The following is an 18,846-nucleotide window of genomic DNA, read 5'->3' as shown; positions in this document are numbered from 1 at the left end:
CTACATATAAGTGCTCAATAAATACTTGTCAAGTGTGTATAGAATTATTACTATAATTCCCAGCATTCCATTAAAGAGGCAGTGAATATATAAAATGAGTACCAGCAGCATTTTCTATCCCCCTTGCTGTTCTATTCAATTGTTAATAGCAGATAAGCCTTTAATCTTATTTTTGTGCTAGCACTATGGAGTTTAGTTTTGCTCCACATGCACTACCCATTAACAACACACAATAATCTGAGTTCAGAATAATTACTTACATCACTCTACAGATTAGGACTTTGGGGCTCTGAGTCACCATATGATTTTTCCCCCAAGATACATGTTGAGAAAGTAAAGTAACAAAGCTAAAGGTGCTACTCAACTCCTCCGACAGCCATATCTCCGTTCTCCCCATTTATGTGGGGTTTTTTTTAATTTCTTAATGGAGTGTGGGAAGATGTGCGAGGGAGAGAATCTGAGCGTGGAAGGTGTCACACAGATGTGTGCAAGCTACAGAATCCAGGTACTTAACTACCTTCACACATAAATAAACCGTAAAGCTTTGGATCAGAGTATTTACTAAGCTCCATCATCTGTTGATCTCCATGATGCATACGTTTTTCGATGTATTTGTTTCCCTATGTCAGCTTATTTGTAAGAAGCATGTCAGGCTGCTTAACTAAGCACATTCAGATTCTATTTATAGTGAAACTAATAACAATACCCATAGTTTCCAAAGCTTTCCAAATTCATATCATATCTGATCTTCATAATAGCTCCCCAGAGTAGCTAGAGGTGATGTAATTGCAGGTGGAAATGAAGACAATATGCAGATAGAGCATTTCGACCAATTTGCTGGTGCAATTTTCTCCCGTTTCTGTGATGCAGATGTGGAAACTGAACAAAAGAAAAGGCAGACTGAGTGCTAAGAAACAGCATGTGATTGGGAACATTGTTCATTGCTTCTTTCAGTCAACCCCGAAAAGGTAACAAAGGCTTCTGCACCCAGTACAGAGGGGAGGTGTGCAGTGCGGTCCTGGCAAAGGATGCCCTTGTTTTCTTCAACGACTCCTACGTGGACCCCGAGGAGGCCCAAGAACTCCTGGTCCGCACAGCTTGGAATGAACTGAAAGCACTGAGCCCGCTCTGCAAGCCAGCTGCTGAGGCTTTGCTGTGTAACCACATCTTCCAAGAATGCAGCCCTGGGGTGGGACCGACTCCTGTACCTATTTGCAGGTAAAATTTAAAAATAAATAAATGGGAAAATGTATATATGAAGTTGCCGTGTGCATTAGTAAAGGCAAAAATTGGCGCTTGTCCGAAATAGAAGGCAATTAATTGGACAAAATTCCTACCATGGAAACCACTGGTGATACTTTATAATACAAGGGCTCTGAGCTTCTAGAAAATATCAGAAAAGTGTAATATTCTATTGCCCTTGTTATTGTTCACATTATCATTTTAATAAATATCCCTAGTTTCTATAAAATAAAAACAAAAACTCTAAACTAACATGGACCTCATTAGTAAGCTAAAATAGAGAAGGGCAAACAAAACCACATTTTAAGTGTTTCGGGATTATTTGCCAATAAATGTGAGACCATGAAGAGCGTTTCAGAGCATTATTTTATGTTACATGTATTTATTTTAAAATACATTCCACCCAATATTCCAATTACAGTATTGACACTCTTGTCTCATATGGGGACATGAGGGAAGGAAGTAGGGATGCACCCACAGCAGTGGAACGGGACTCAGCTTCTCCAAAGCCAGGGCTGAGTGAGACCTCCTCCCGTAACCTGCCGGGAAGGTGGTGCCACTCTGCTTTGGAAGATGAGCCTGAAGAGGTGAGGACTGTGTTTCTCGGGCCCTACTCGCTGACCTTGAGATTATAGGAAATCCTTCCAGGCTGGAAATTGATTGACAACCATCCATGGCTTTTAGTATATGTGTTTTCAAAACTCCAGGTACCTTCTTGTTGTGTACCTTTGTAGCGATGTTAATATAAAATCGAGAGAATAACAAATTATGGATTCTTAATCTAATACCTTTTGATTTTCAAAGTTCTTATTTTTCCCAAGAAAAAAAACATACTTTACAGGTAATCTTACTTTCGAAAGTAGCATTAATTATGTTTTAAAAACAAAACAAGATACCATTTCATCTCACAGGATAATATACTTCATCACGTCTTGCATTATTTATAATAAAATTGTCCTTTCAAAACCGTTTTTGCAAGAACAATGTGCTATGATGATGTTTTGAAAATAAAGAATTGAGGTGCTGCCACAAAGTTGGTTTGAACACGCCATGATTCGTCAAGGTTTGTTCTTTACAAAATGTTTTAGAGAATACTGCCTGGCGGTGAAGGAGCTCTTCTGCACGCAAGAATGGCTGGCGCTGGAAGAAAAGGCCCGCAGAGGGCTCTCCAGATCCGGGATGCGTCTGCACTCTGTTCCCGAATGCAGCAAGCTCCCCAGCATGCACTGGGGCCCGCAGGCGTGTACCAGACTGCCATACTTAGGTAACAGAGTTCTCTCAAGGCTTTGGAAGTTAAGGGAAATGTACTGGTTTTGAAGAAACTAAGGTGTGCACTAAAATCTCCTAATATTTCTAGGCATTACATTTTGTTGTTGCTGTTCTGCCTCCCTTGGTTACCTAATAACAAAATCCTACCGCTATCCTAATTGCACAGGTTAGGATAAGGATCTACTTCATTTGTTTGAAAAAAAAAATGAAAGAGCACTTTTAACTGCTGCTTGAGATCTTACCTTATTTCATAAGGGGATCTTAGGAGAGCTTGTAATGTTTCCTGGAATGTGCAGAGAAATGGCTAAGCAATTTCTCACACTGCCAGAGGAATGGAATAAAGGGCTGAAGTCCTCTTTCTTAGCCAATGAAGCAGATTTTCTAAGCATGCAAAACTAAGCCACATGTTTGTAAATGCTGACCTCCCCAAACAAAGCTGGATCCCTGCATGTTGCTTTGATGAACTTTTGTGGAACTCTAACAGCTGGTTTAATTTCAAAGACGCCATCCTTTCACATCTGAATGCAAAGAATGTTTTCCAGTTGCATATTAAAGGGCTGAAACAGAACTCCCTGTCCTTAGCACTCTCTTACAGAACATATGAAATATCTGGATGCTCACTTAAAACAAATTTTTATCCTTTCCCCCTCAGATTTTGTAAAAGAAAACCTAACAAGTAAGTAATTTTGTTCGTGCCCTTGAAACCTTATGTGTATGTAAGTGGATTCATGCATGTGTATTTACACTCATACTTCATAGTGTCCAGAACAGAATGTACAGCTCTGTCTTAGAGGCTTGTCGCTGTAATCACCCAGGGTAAAACATGAAGGAAAATCGTTGGAGGAGCTCTCAACTTACAGCTTCTCACTGGGCTATGGAGAGCATCATATTTACTGAATGATGCAAATAGCATCTACTTCAAGGTTGTCAGCTTGCTTGATCTCCTGTATGCCTCTAAAATAAGCCAAATTGAAAATGTCACCCTTTGACTTTGCATTCATGATTTTTGTATCAGTTAAATATTTGGAGTGAAGACAAATATCTTTTTCTTCATTGAGCCAATTCACAATCTTTATTTGTGACAACGGATCCTTCTTTTGGAAGGTAGATTTTTTTTGACAGCTAATTTCCAATAAAAAGCTTACAGGGACAAATCAAATGATGTTAAAGTGATTGTCTCAACATTCCTGGGAAAGAATTCAAGACGTTTGCTTGCATAGGGACGTCCTTTAGGAAGTAACTTGTATCGGGTAGTGGTTTGACCTACAAGACTGCAGAAATCTTCGGAATGTTACTAGAAAGGTTTTTCTATGTCCATAAACTTGCTCTGATTTGAGTGTTCTAAGGCTTAAGTCATATTCCCTTCCTGCGATACACTTGGCTAAGTGCCAGGACTTAATTTTTTCAGTTTACTGAAAAAGGACCAGGACAAAGTATTTAAAAAAGAATGCTACTGGTTGCAACTGAATGTCTCAGAGGTTGTAAACAAGAGCAATAGGGAAAACCAAAAAAAAAAGGTTAATTATTCTGAAAGCCTGTCAAATTGTTATCCCCAAATTGAAAATGTTTCTATTCATTGTCATATAAGCAGCCAAAGTTCACCTGGATTGGACTTTCAGTTGTTGACGGTGGTCTTTGTTGTCCTCCAATTGTTCACTCTCACCCATGCCAGCAGTTCCCTGGGGGCTTGCTGTGTGCAAGGTGCTGACCCCAGGTCCTAGGTTAGATGGGAACAGCATGCAGGCAAAGCAGGCACACTTCTGCCTCTTACACAGATCATAGAGATAAGTGTGACTTCGTTACAATGAACTCATTTTCTGTTCCTAAAAAACACAGCTTTACAAATGAACAAACAAGACAGACAGAAACTCACACACTCAGACAACAGTATGGCGGTTACCAGAAGAAAACGGGGTTGCAGGAAGGTCACAAAGGGTAAAGGGGGTCAAAGATGTGGCGATGGAAGGAGATTTGACTCTGGGTGGTAAATACACAATGAAATATATAGGTCATACAGTATAGAATCTTACCTGAAACCTATATAATTTTATAAGTCAATGTCACCCCAATAAATTTAATGAATTAAAATATATATATATATACAATATTAAGCATAAAATTTAATATTATTTTCCCCCAAAAAAGTTTTATGAAATCTTTTGTACATGTGAGAAAATGAACTCCAGTAATCATTTCATCTGCACATGCGATGGGGAATATCTAAAAGTGTGCTCCCTGAGTGACATGCAATTATTATTAAGGAAATTGATGTAAGCTCATGAGGTAGGTCAACAGTTAAACAAAGAAGGCATCCGTACTAGGTAGTATCTCCAATTACATGGGCATATGTAAAGCCCTCAACTATTTCTTGAAGAGTTTCTTGATTCCCGAGTAAAAAAGATTATCACCAGTTCACTTTGAAGGGTTTTGGAAGATCTTTGTAAAAATTATTAGTTTATCTTTTGCTGTATTTTCTTACTTGAACACATAGACTGGACTTTAGAAGTTTTCATTTTATAATTTCTTTTGCTGAAGAGAAATATCTTTTTAAGCATTTAATACTTTTGTACTATTTTCACTATTTGTCTGCTTAGCAAGCATTTCACCAATCTTGAATTTCCGAATTCTCTGGAAGTGCAGATACTTCATATATTTCTTCAGATGGGTGTGGGTGGCAATCTCTGAATACTTGCGTATCTTCAGAATAGTTTTCTCTTACCTGGATAGTTGAAAGCTATCTTAGCTAGATACAGAATTCATACGAGTGACCTTTCTTTTCTCTCAGTAGTCTAGAAATGTGATTTCACTCCGTTCTAGCTGCCAGTTTTAGAAATGAGTTGTCTGTGTCTTGTTCCTTTTCCTATAAGTAATCTGCTCCTTCTGTGTAGATAGAAACATAAGTCTCCTCTTTATCCTCATTATCTGTATGGTAGAAATCCTGTGTAATCATGTATTACTGAACATCTCTTTCTGACTCCACATTTAGGACTTCATATTGGTAGTTTGAAGTCAGCCATGATGGGAGTATTAATCCCAAGCAAGTTAGGCCACGCATGAGGTCTTTCAGTGCATAGAGCCGATCATGTGGCTCCACTATTTAAAACCTTACTATGATTCTCTCCACTACAGGACCAAGTCCAAATTACCTACCTTGGTGCACAAGGCCTTTTATGACCTAGACCTGATTCCCCAGCTCAACAACACAACTTTCAGATGTACCTTCAGAAAGGCACCGCAGCTGCTTAGTTCAGACCTTGATACACGTTATTCCTTCTTTATAGAATACTCTCTCCCCGCACCTTCACACACACACACACACATACACACACAAGCACCTTCAACTGGTATTGCCTACTCACTCTTTATATTTAGCTTAGTTACTCACCTAGAAACCTGGCCTAGACCTGGAGCTCAGCTACCCCTGGATGTTCATAAGTACCCTGTTCTTACCGTTCTTGGAATGCCTTTTATCTTTTATTGTAATTACCTGTTTACTAATTATTTCCCAGTGAAATACTTTACACAAAGATGTGTCATGTTCACCATAGTATTCTTGGTACCTAACAATCAATATCAATTTAGTGAATGCATTAATGTGTTAGTGTATGGATGAATGACTGAATAAAACTCCCCTGATATTCAGAGGCAAAGGATAAAGGATAAGATCATGACCATAAGAGAAAGTTCAAGAGGAAAGAAACTGGAGACACAAACTCATCGTGTGAATCCAAAGATAGAACTAATGTCACTCCAAGGAAAATCAGGACAAATAGATCAGAAACAATAATCAAGAAAAAACAAAAGTATCCTGAAAGGAAGAAGTAATTAAAACCATCAAGCAACATTATTGTTCAAATTTGCAAATTATTGCATTTCCAAAATAAATCCTACTCAATTATCATGGATTATTCTTTTAATATGCTGCCAATTCTACTTTCTGATATTTTTTAGAATAATTATACTTACATTTACTAATGGGATTATACTACAAATTTTATGAATTACATCCCTCAGATGTTAAATATGGTATGGATTGCTCTGAAAAATCCAGATAGCAAAACAGTCGCTTCTCCCTGTCTCTTAATGATTGCTCCTTCTTGATTATTAGCAGCAGGGTTCACTCTCCAATAGGCCCCCTTGCGACCCATCCTGGACTGATTAAAAAGAAAACCTTCGGGTGACTCAGTCTGAAGAAAATCAGCTTAGCTTTCACGTCAGTTATAGCGGAGCCGGGGAGGTCTGTTCAGTGCATTGCTGCTGAGATACTTGACGAGAAGGGCTGTCACTGGCCCTGCATGGATGTTTCACTGCTGTGTCCATGTTTATCCATCCCAGGTGCCCACCAGCATTGCCGTGGTGACCAAACTTGGTCTCCACAGGCTTCAGAACCACTTGCTTCACTCTGGGTGCTCAGGGCACAGTCACTATGTCCACTCCTAGGCCAAGAAGTCATATGAGGTCACCCCTCGTAATCTCTGCTTTCACACGTCCAATTTCCAGTGGCCTTAGGTATCTACTGCAATAACATTTTTTTAGGTTTTTGGGGTAATGTTCTATATTAATATGTTTCCTTATATTAAATCATTATTCTTGTACCATATTGCAGTCAAATGGCATTATTTCATTTCAGATCTTATAAATCTACAGTTAATAATCTATGAATGTGCTTTTCTTCTGTGCTAACATTGTTAGGTTGTGATATAATAACTCCCCAAAATAATTTGAAACATTTTTCTCTTCCTGGAACATATTAGAAAATATGAAAATGTTCTCTCTTCCAAGACTGAAGTAATGTATCCATAATTTGATAATGACTATAAAATTCCCTAATTATAGTTATATTCAGATTTTCCAATTCTCAAACTTAGTCATTGATATCATTTTTCTTAAGATGTAAAAATGTAATTGCATGATTATATTATTTTACTTTCACTGACCTTTAAATCTACTGTTATAATTCTGTTATCATTCTTAATTTGTTACTTGTGCATTTCCTATTTTTTAGCATTAAAATTCCACTGATTAGGATACTTAATAATATTTATAAGACCAACTATTGGCCTATTTTTAATTCTATCATTTGTGGTATGTGTATTCCAACTTACTAACTTCTGCTTATACATGGCTGTTATTTTATCATCTATTTTCCTTTGTTTTCTGTAGTTTTTTTTTTGCTTTCCAAAGTCTTACATTAAATATTTAGTTCTTTCATTTTTTATCTAATGGAAAGAGATAATGTTATGAGTTTATAATTCAACACAGTTTGGGCCAAACTCCATACACACTATTAGAAAGTCATTTTCTAATCTGTAACTATGGCCACTTTTTACTCCTTCACTGAGAAGATACTGAATTTTTTCTTTTTTTAGATGTCCTGTTGGATTTTACTTCTATTTTCATTGCATTTTGGCCAAATAATATATATGCATAATTTCTGCTTTTGAATTTTATTGAGTTTACCTTGGTGGCCTGACAAAAGACCATGTCGGTCACTACTCCACAAACATTTTAAAACAAGGTTGATTCTCTCCTTTTAGGGTACAAAGTTTATTCCTAACTATTAAAACAGTCTTGTTGATTACGTCATTAAAATACTCTGTATCCATGTTTTTGTCTTCACTCAATCAATTAAAAGGATTTAAAACATAATTAATATGGTTGTTTCGGAGACACACAACGGACTTTGTACTCCGCAGAGTGACATGAACACACGCCCTTTGGCTCCCAGCAGTAATGCAGACCCGACTGAGTCTCTACGTTGCACAGACCTTTTTAATAGGAGTGTGATAGGGGTCAACTTTTAGACGAGTTAACTTCTGCTCATTTGTGTTCCAACGTTTCCATGTTCATCTTCTTCCATTCATTTTACTGCTTGTAAGTCAACAGTATAAAAGCTCAGCTCCAGGAAGTCCTGACTTCAAGTATAATTTCACTAAAATATTTTATTTAATAAGAATTTCCATGACTGTTGTCAGGTCATAAAATAGTATGATGCAGTATAAAGAGCCCTAATCCAGATCTGCATTTGTTGTGGGAAAAAAATTTTTTTTTCTTTAAGTCTCATCTTTAAAATTCTATGAATCTATAAACTGGATTTGCTTACAACTGGACCTCACTGAATTCTTTTTAAGATTTTATTTATCTATCCTTAGAGAGAGGGGAAGGGAGGGAGAATGAGAGGGAGGGAAACTGATGTGAGAAATACCAATTGGTTGTCTCTCACAAGCACCCTGCCCAGAAACCGAACCCACGAACCCACAACCAGGCATGTACCCCGACCTGGAATAGATGACCCCTCACTTTCCAGGACAACGCCCAACTAGCTGAGCCACACTGGCCAGGACTAGACCTCATTGGATTCTTGAAACTGGATTTTATAGATGTATAAGCAGGGAGAATCTGATACATAAAAACACAGTTAAAATTTAATTTAGTTTACTGATTGCTTGACTACAAACATGGCATCTTAAAAGTTTAAGGTTCACGAATTATTGTTTACTTTCAGCATTCCCACCAATGACATCCTCAAAGCCAAGTGTGGACATTCCAAATCTGCCTTCCTCTTCCTCCTCCTCCTTCTCTGTCTCACCTACGTACTCCATGACTGTAATAATCTCCATCATGTCCAGCTTTGCGGTATTTGCACTGCTTACCATAACTACCCTTTATTGCTGCCGAAGACGAAAACAATGGAAGAATAAGAAAAGGTGAGATTCGAGTTTAAGCTAACTGCATGTAGTAATGTTTTCAAACCTTCATATGTAATATCGGAATGGGAAATGGGAGGCAGAATACATATAACTGCTAATCTCTATGACATCCATTGCATTGCTTTAGAATTAAGCATCCTCACCAGGATACTTAAATATAATGATGAGTTTTTGCATAGAATCGCATGTCGTTAGGTTAATTTTTCACAGCAGACAGAAGCTAAACAATAATTTGAGAGAATATGGTTATTCCTGCTGCCCACCTCCCCCCTCATCTCCATCACCACTGCTGGACTGGACAGTGACAAAGTTCCTGAGGAAATGTGACTTTTGGCTACAGATCAAACAAAATGCTTCATTGCTCTAAAATGGGAGGATCTTGGGCTGACTTAGTCTGATTTACGTGTTTCCTCCCGATGTTGCTTTCCTTTAGAACTCAAGTCTAAGTTCGGGACCTCACCTGACCCTGAGCTCACGACTGATCTTTCCTATCTCCACCTGCAGAGAATCAGTGGCCGTGACCCTCACTACTCTTCCTTCTGAGCTCCTGCTGGACAGACTCCATCCCAACCCCATGTACCAGAGGATGCCACTCCTTCTGAATCCCAAACTGCTCAGTCTAGAGTATCCGAGGAATAATATTGAATATGTGAGGGATATTGGAGAAGGAGCATTTGGAAGGGTCTTTCAAGCAAGGTAAAGTGACCCATGGGGGGAAAAAAAAACCTCTCCACTGAACTATATTGTGTCTGAAAAGGTACCAGACCATTATCTTGATGCCTATACTTGCCTATAATTGTTATTATCAAATCAGTTTAATTCTTCATGTCATTAACCATATTTGCATTGAGTACTATACTTTGAGCAATTCCCCTCTCTGCTGGAAAGGAGGGTTGTGTATATGGAGAGAATCTTCCTTTGTATAGTGTGTAGGTTACAAGCAATCAGCAAAAGTTAATCATCTTTCCTTTGTAAAAAAAAAGAATTTTGACATACATTTTAAGTCATAATTTCTTTCATTGTTCTTAGTAAACAATCTCAAATGTACTTCTCTTCTGTTTTCTATTGCTATGTTCTCCACTTTGGTTAAAATTTACTCTGAACTAGGGTTTCAGTTCAGAAACTCAGGACCTGATGTGTGTAGACACTAAACCAATGTTTGCAGAATGGCAAAACAGAAAAGGAAAAAATAATGCAAGGATGTCAGAAAACAAGGAGGTATTAGGCCCAATGCCAGCCCTTCCAGTGATCCTGCAGCCCAACACCCGCTCTGCATGGGTCAGAGGATGTGAACCCCAGTGATCAATCACTCTGTCCTGGGGCCCTCAGGCAGGACACGACATGACATCATCACAAAGTAGCCCTGATATGATTTGATGTTTACACGATTAATGAAAAATCTCACACAAATAGTTATTAAAGACCAAAAATACGCAGGTACCCTTTTAGGTGCTTTGAGGGTAGAAAGATGAGTAAGTTATGGTCCCTGTTTTCCAGTATTTTAGATTCTGGCCAGAGATTAAGGGGTGAGGATGGTAATGATAAGCCCATTGGGTCTGTGCACTTTCAAATTCCTGTAATTGATAAATAATGCATTTTTTCAAACTTAATCTATATTGAAAATAGCACCAGTGACTTTAATGAACTGAAATCAAGAAATTTTAAGTACGTTCTACTATTGGTACCTTTCTTGGATTCTGTGGCCCTGGGATGGGCTGCCTTAAGTGGGGGGTGGGTACGAATATGGGTGGATAGAATGTGACGGTGGATAGTGCTCCTAATCTTTGATGTCTTTTGGAATAAACGCGTCTCCAGGGCTCCAGGCTTACTCCCCTATGAACCTTTCACTATGGTGGCAGTGAAGATGCTCAAAGAAGAAGCTTCGGCAGATATGCAAGCTGACTTTCAGAGGGAAGCTGCACTCATGGCAGAATTTGACAATCCGAATATTGTGAAACTCTTAGGTATGAAAAGACAAGGGAAGCAATTCATTGTATCAGAAAATAGAGGCTTTCCAAGTTTTTCCTCCTTCATACTCCACTTAAGCTTTTTTTTTCCTTTTTCACTACTTGATCAGGGAAATGGCTCTGTTCTTTCCATATAATATGAGGGGAGGGTGCCCCCAAATTCGGAATTATCTGCAGGAGGGCGGGACCCTTGTAGCAGGCTTCCCCCCAGGTGAGTGTTCTAGGAACCCATCTGTAACAGTGTGCCAGCTGGTGTTGTTGTGAGAGGTTGCACTCAGTTTCAGTGAATTTTTTTAAGAGTCTTCCAAGGCATATGACCAATCCACGACGGGTGATTTAGGAGCGCACCTGCCCACACCACGCTGAGTGTTCAGCAGTTTTTGACCCAAAACGGCACGACCTCTGTGTCCCACCTGATCCTGCCCTGAGCAACTTCATTTTTGTTTCCCTGGATTAAAAAAAAAAAAAGTCCTCAAAGGGACACGTTTTGCCAATGTGGAACAGGTAAAGCTAAAAACAGCAAAATCACTAAAAAGCATCGAAATTGATGAGTTCAAAACTGCTCTGAGCAGTGGGAAAAAGTCTTGATAGGTGTATCGCATCAAATGGAGAGTACTTTGAAGATGACTGAAGTTTTAACATGTAAAAATAAATACACAATTTTTATAAATAAACTCCATTTTGGGGGATTCCTCTTCATATATTCTATGAAGGAGTAGAACATTTCATTAAATCACTTCAGTTCAAAAAATTAGGTTTTAAAAATTTCTTTAATTTTCTCTCTAGTACATATCAATACGCTTACTGTTTGCTAAAGTCTAAGTAAAAACTAACCTTAAAATAAATAAGCTAAGATAAAAGTATTCTTTATTTCTCTTCCTTTTTGAACAGAGACTTCTAATTATTGCCCCCCAAAATAGATCTAATCATCTATTCTGATGGTGATGTAAAACTGTGTCCAAATGATCTGATATTCCAAGTGGCCCCGTTCCCTGTCAAATGCAGAAAAGTGTTAAGATTTACAAACGTCCTGCTGGCACTAAATCTAAGACTCTTTACATTGGCATTTTTTCTTTCTAGAATGAGTATTGCAAAATGTAAATTTCAGAATGCTTTACCACATCAACCTGAAAACTTCATCTAAGATACCGGATTGTTTTTGTTATTCTTTCCAAATTTCATACGACATCTTCCTTATTATCCTTCCTCAGAGAAGTAGCAGGAACAGAGGAATCACATTACATACTCAAGGCCAACATCCATTCATAAATTTATTCACCAAACACTGAGTACTTGCTCTGCCAGACACGTGATTGGTTTGCAGAATTTAAAGAACACGGTCTCTACTTTTCGATGCTAAAATGTTGGGGTTGGGGAGACCCCAACAGATAAATGGACGAGTGTGACATAGGATAGTACGCACGGTATTAAAGGATGACAGGGGGACATCTGACACTGGCAGGGTCGGGAGCTAAGGCAGCCTATGAGACGTGACAGACACCCTGCATCTGAAAAGGTACATAGATGCTTACACAAAGAGATGGGGTCAGTGTCTGACAACGAAGCTGTCGACAAAAAAAGCCAGGGCTCCAGGTTTTCTCATCTGGTACTTAGCTATTAGAGTGGGCCTTGCAGTGTGCCGCTTTCAAACCCCCCACCTGACAAAGGGTGTCATTTGGTTCCAGGCGTGTGTGCGGTGGGGAAGCCCATGTGCCTGCTCTTCGAATACATGGCCTATGGCGACCTCAACGAGTTCCTCCGCAGCATGTCTCCTCACAGCGCGTGCAGCCTCAGCCGCAGCGACCTGTCCGGGAGGGCTCGGGTCTCCAGCCCCGGGCCCCCGCCCCTCTCCTGTGCTGAGCAGCTCTGCATAGCCAGGCAGGTGGCGGCTGGCATGGCCTACCTCTCGGAGCGCAAGTTCGTCCACCGGGATTTAGCCACCAGGAACTGCCTGGTGGGTGAGAACATGGTGGTGAAAATTGCCGACTTTGGCCTCTCTAGGAACATCTACTCGGCGGACTACTACAAAGCTAACGAGAATGATGCTATCCCGATTCGCTGGATGCCGCCCGAGTCCATTTTCTTCAACCGCTACACCACGGAGTCCGATGTGTGGGCCTACGGTGTGGTCCTGTGGGAGATCTTTTCCTACGGCCTGCAGCCCTACTATGGGATGGCGCACGAGGAGGTCATTTACTATGTGAGAGACGGCAATATCCTCTCCTGCCCCGAGAACTGTCCCCTGGAGCTGTACAATCTAATGCGCCTGTGTTGGAGCAGGCTGCCTGCGGACAGACCCAGTTTCGCCAGTATTCACCGAATTCTGGAACGCATGTGTGAGAGGGCAGATGGAACTGTGAGCGTCTAAGGTTGAAGAGATGCAAATAAAATGCTGCCATTTCCTCTCAGACTCTGTGAGCCAGAGGACTCCAATGCCAGGGGCCCAACAAGAGCTAGATAAGGCCCCAGCTGGTGTGGCTTAGTGGTTGAGTGTCTGCCTGCAAACCAAAGGGTCGTGGGTTGGATTCCCAATCAGGGCACATGCCTGGGTTGCAGGCCAGGTCCCCAGGAGGGGGTACACAAGAGGAAACCTCACATTAATGTCTCTCTTCCTCTTTCTTCCTCCCTCCCTTCCCCTCTCAAATAAATAAAGTCTTTTAAAAAAATAGATAGAAAAGAATAATAGCAGACAGGAGTAGTATGTTATTTGTTTCCAGGGTAAAACAAAGACAGTGCAGAGTAGACCAACCTATAGAAAGTGAGGCAACTTATTGAAAGTTAGTGAGTAGAAACCTCAGGCTAAGAGGAGCACTGCAGATAACCAGAGATAAGCCCTCTTCCTGATGAGGGAAGTTTGTATTACATATTGTGCAGGAAAGAATGTCATCTGTTCCATTCCTGAACCAGCTGGCAGCAGAGGAAGACTCTGCTGTATTAAGTTTTAATATGAAATGTGATACGGAGCTTCATTTTAATAGAGTTCATTCCTGTCCAGTATGAAAGTAACATAGCTTCATGTAAGAATTTAAGTAAAACACAGAATACTAAAAAGAAAGAGAAGCCATTCATTGTCTTCCCACCCAAAGATGGATGTTGAAGGGTTTTTTTTCATTGAATTTCTTCCTTGCATTTAAAGGATACTTTCGTATTTGTCTATAATCTGCAGAGTTGTGGTTTTACTGGGAAAGACAATGGTAAGTCAACAAGACTTCATGCTTACTGGGACCTCTAGTTCCCTTTTCTGCTTTGTGCTTCTGTTTTCCTTTGTGCGCACTGGCAATGAATTTAATCTGCTTATGTTATTCCTAAAGTTTTTCTTAAAGATTTTGTGTCTTATGAATTTATCTTTTCCTTTGAAATTTTTATTGGTACCTTTTTCTTTGCCTTATACTTTTTTTTTCTCTTTCTAAGAACTTCTGTCCTTTTTCAGTTATTTAGCTATTTTTTTTCCTTTTATTTCACATGTGAAAACAAGCACTCTGGCCAAAATAACTTTCAAAATATCATTTCAAAATTTTCCTGTGGACTGATATTATACACCTTTTGCAAAATATTACCATTTGTTCTGTGTTTACTTTTTGAGGCCATGTATTTTAATTTGCCATTCATTAATCTTATTGTCATAGTCTGTTAAATCTCATAAACCTCTGCTTATAATAAGGGATTTCACAAGATGCTCTTACGGCTATGAGTTATTTCAAACATGATGTTTTAGGGCCTTCTGACATTTTTTCCTTTTAGAAACCAATTTAATAGGCAGTACAATCAAGATAGTGTTGCTTACCAACTTTCTGCATGGTAACCTATCATTTTCCTTTTTAGGATTCTTTTTTAAAATGCTCTGGAACTCAGATTCCTGGCACACTAGATTTCTCGGTGGAGCTCCACCCAGGGCGTCTCTGTCCAAGGCCAACATGAATGATATGAGTAAGAACGCAAATTATCCTGCAAAGCAAATAAACAGGGAAGAGAAGATAGCAGTCTACACTCTACCTGCTTACTTTAAGTCAAACTAATTGGTGGTTAGGCACTGGAAAAATGGGCTGAGCTCTTGAAAACAGACTTTCAATGGGCTGCCAGAAGGCTCCACCTGAAATCTCCAAATCCACCTTCATGCAACAACTTGCCGTCTTTTCTGTAAACCCTCCCATGTCCTATTCATAATCAGTCCAGACAAAAACATAGACATTACCCAGGCTTTGTCCTCTCCTTCACCCCGATATTCTATCAGCGTTACTTTCTAACACTCTCCTGCTCACATTCCCTCCTCTTCAACTTGACTGCTAGGTACACCGTGGCTATCACTGCCTGGCTGTCTATTATCTCATTTCCCTCCCTTCTTAGTCCAGAGCTGAATTCCATGGGCTATGGCAATGGAAGGATGTGCTTATTCATGGTTCTGATTTATAAAAAGGGAAATTGGAAGTTAGGATTGAGACATAACTAAAGAGGTGCTTTCCACAAAATTCCTGATTGTAAGTTCAAATCAAGACAGTCTTTCAAAGGACTAGATGAAGAGTAAGGTTGCAGCATGAGTCCAAAACAGAAAGCCAAGAGTCCATGAAAATGGAGAAATTAGAGCGGGCCACCTGCAAGTCCAGAGCTTTCGTGTGGATATCCCTGGCTATTATAAAAGGTCACACATGCTCTGCAGACTTCAAAGATGTCTTCAGGTTTTGTCAGCTGAGATAATTTTATCATATTGGAAAGACATGGAAGTCCGGCCAGTGGGAAAAGCTAACCCACAGCAGAGCAGGTCTGGACAGTTACTCAGGGTACCTACCAGGTGGCTGGTGCTGCAGGGGGCACAGTGGCCCTCAGAACTGGGCTTCTGCAGCCTGTGTTCTATTGTTTGCCACGGTGACCTAGTCGGCTTCCCTCCCCACTGCTGCATGAGACCCTAGGCTTTCCTGTCTCTTTCTCGTGGCTTCTACAGCCTCACCCGTTTTTCGTCTGTGTGCGTGTTCTGATATTCAAGAAAGCAATGCAAAAAAAATCATAGAAATATGGGAAAGTACAGTGAGTGAGTGAGCAACTAAATATTATGTGACCCTTCAAGTTTTTAAAATATGTATAGCAACTGACATCTGAACTAACGAGTGCAGCTCCCACTATAGTAATAGTTATTAAAAACAATACTACTGGATAGCATTTATTGAATGCTTACCATGTGTGCTCTAAGGACTCTAAATACATTCATTTAAATCACACAGCATCCCTGTGTTCTTGGTGAGCACAGAGAGACTGTGTAACTGGCCCAAGCACACAGAGCAACAGCCGAGTTTATGACCAAAAGAGCCGGTGCTCTCACCCACGGTACTGGGTGCTTCTGTTCATTGCAGAGGGAACAATTGAACCACCGGGACTGGATGGAGGTGATTTGTAATTGCATGTGGTTTCAGAGCACACACTATACCCCTCGTATTATTCATTTCATATCTAAGTGTTTTTATTGAATAGCACAATAATGTGGTGTAGCATTATCAATTTAATCAGAAAGTCAAGCAGATGGCGTGTTTATCTTTTTGTTACCTCCAAATATATTTTCAAGTTCTGTTAAGATCGCTCTCATTTTATTAGCGCTCCTCCCCAGATTCTGTATTTGAGGAACATTGACCCATTATTTACCAGTATTGTTTTCTTTTCAAGTAATGATTTTTCCCATTTTATATCATTGTACACATTCAAAAAGAGAGCTGAGAGAGAGACACACACAGTGCCAGGCTGATAACAAGGGTCAGTCAGAACAGGCACCAGTGAGATACGCGTCACCGTAAGCGGTCAAAGGTCAAGCATGGCAAGAGTGCCAGTGTGTATCACATGGCACGGAAGATACAGACAAAATTTCTTCTGGGGGTTGTGATGGAGCAGAAAGAGAACACTTCTTCTCACTTCAGAGTCTATTATGAACCTATTCCATGTCATGAAATAGTCTTTGAAAAGCCCAATTTGACTTTTGAATGATATTCCATTTTATGTCTAGAACATAATTTAGTTAATCTTTTTAACATTTGAGGTTTTTCTCATTTTCACTATTATAGACAATATGATTATGATCATTCTTATGTGAACATGTCCACAATGATCTCTTTGTGGAAATTCTAAGAAAAAAGAGTATCTGGGCCAAAGGTGTGTGTCATCCTGCCCTGAGCACACGGTGTCACGCTCTCTAGAAACAGGGTCTCATCTCTGCACCGTACACGGGATCTCATAGTCCTAGCCATTTGCTGCCATAGAAAATTAATTTTTAAGAGAACTTTAGTATACCTGGTTATGGAAAAATATCTCATTTTAATTTTATTTTTTAATTTACTAGTGAGGTTGAACTTTTCTTGTTCCCAGGTCATTTATAGTTTTACTTTGGAAATCATCTACAGTCTATTTTTCTGTTGTGTTTTTCACTTTCTAATTGATTTATAAGACTCATTTTATAAACTCGTTATACCCTACAGAAGAAGAAAATATATACATACTTTTACCTTAAATAACATGTACAGATGACCTGTGAACAACACAGGATTGAACTCCATAGATGAACTTCTACATGGATTTTTTTCAATACCTCTACCATTTTCCATCAGCAGTTGGGGATCTGCAGATGCAGAGGGCCAATGGGATGCATCGATCTACACCACTTCTTACAGAGCATTTGCAGAGTTTGGTATCTTCAGGGGGTCTAGACCCAATCCCCTCATGGATTCTGAGAAACAACTTAAGTTTTGGGGAAGTTAAAAGGTACATACAGATTTTCAACTGTGTGTGTATGGGGGTTTGGGGGGGTGTCAGTGCCCCTAACCTCCACATTGTTCAGGGGTTGACTATACATTTTTTAGTACAAAAGAAACACTTGTTTATTTTTTTAAAAATAATCAATAATATACAATAATAATATACACAATGTATAATGACAAAGAAAATTTAAAAATGCCAATCAGTGGTAACTAACACTGACATCAACATAAATATTCTTTCAGTCTTTTTCAGATGGGTAAGTAAATAGGGTAGTAGGGAGATGATTGATGGGTAATTTTAAACAAAGGCAGGATCATACTGTTGTATTTTTTCAAGCTTTGCTTTTATCACTGAATATATTATGACTATCTTCCATGTCAAGAAGTATTTGATATCCAAATAGTATTTTATTATATGGACTTATCATTTAATGTAACTATTATTTTATTATTGGACATTTGGTTTATTTCTATTGTTCACTCTAAAATACAATGTTTTACTAATTAATCAATCCTATTGCTAAATTTTGTGAGCATTTATCTTGAATGTTACTTTTTTTATATGTAACTGCTACAAATAGAATTTCTAGATCAATTTCTAGATCAAACTTTTAATGCCTTTCAACATATTGAGAAATTACTTTCATTATTTTACCAATGTATACAGTCTTTCAACCAAATGAGTCCATGCTTTCAACCTCCTCAATACTGAGCATTAACATTTTAATCATTGCCAATATAATAGTTTTAAATTTTTTATTTTGTAGGGTATGCTTACATTTTGTTAAATAAGGTTGAGTATTTTTTCGATGTTCTGGGGACAATTTGTTTCCTCTATGATTTGCCTCCTACCGATATTTTTCTTTTGGATTTTTTCTTGTTGTCTTGTAGAAACTCTTTATATATTAAGGAGTAAAACTTTGTCAT

The 18,846-nt window shown here is 39.1% G+C and overlaps 1 protein-coding gene across 3 annotated transcripts in view; it reads left to right on the top strand.

The window, feature by feature from the left end:
* Positions 1–17,158, top strand: part of MUSK (muscle associated receptor tyrosine kinase) — an 85,345-nt gene extending 68,187 nt beyond the window's left edge. For 2 of the 3 annotated variants that reach the window (XM_037152602.2, XM_053656585.1), the window contains 6 exons: positions 955–1,218; positions 2,331–2,506; positions 9,017–9,218; positions 9,726–9,917; positions 11,037–11,185; positions 12,874–17,158. In XM_037152602.2, the coding sequence (XP_037008497.2) occupies positions 955–1,218; positions 2,331–2,506; positions 9,017–9,218; positions 9,726–9,917; positions 11,037–11,185; positions 12,874–13,556 (1,666 nt within the window). In that variant the 3' untranslated portion in view covers positions 13,557–17,158. Of the gene's footprint in view, positions 1–954; positions 1,219–2,330; positions 2,507–3,163; positions 3,188–9,016; positions 9,219–9,725; positions 9,918–11,036; positions 11,186–12,873 lie in introns of all 3 variants that reach the window. The other variant, XM_053656584.1, reaches the window with a different exon arrangement.
* Positions 17,159–18,846: the final 1,688 nt, after the last annotated feature.

This window comes from Artibeus jamaicensis, unplaced genomic scaffold (genome assembly GCF_021234435.1).
Source record: "Artibeus jamaicensis isolate MK-2021 breed Jamaican fruit bat unplaced genomic scaffold, CSHL_Jam_final scaffold_1964, whole genome shotgun sequence".
Classification (NCBI taxonomy): Eukaryota; Metazoa; Chordata; class Mammalia; order Chiroptera; family Phyllostomidae; genus Artibeus; species Artibeus jamaicensis.
Note: the sequence above shows the minus strand (reverse complement) of the source record. Positions and strands in the feature narration are given on the sequence as shown.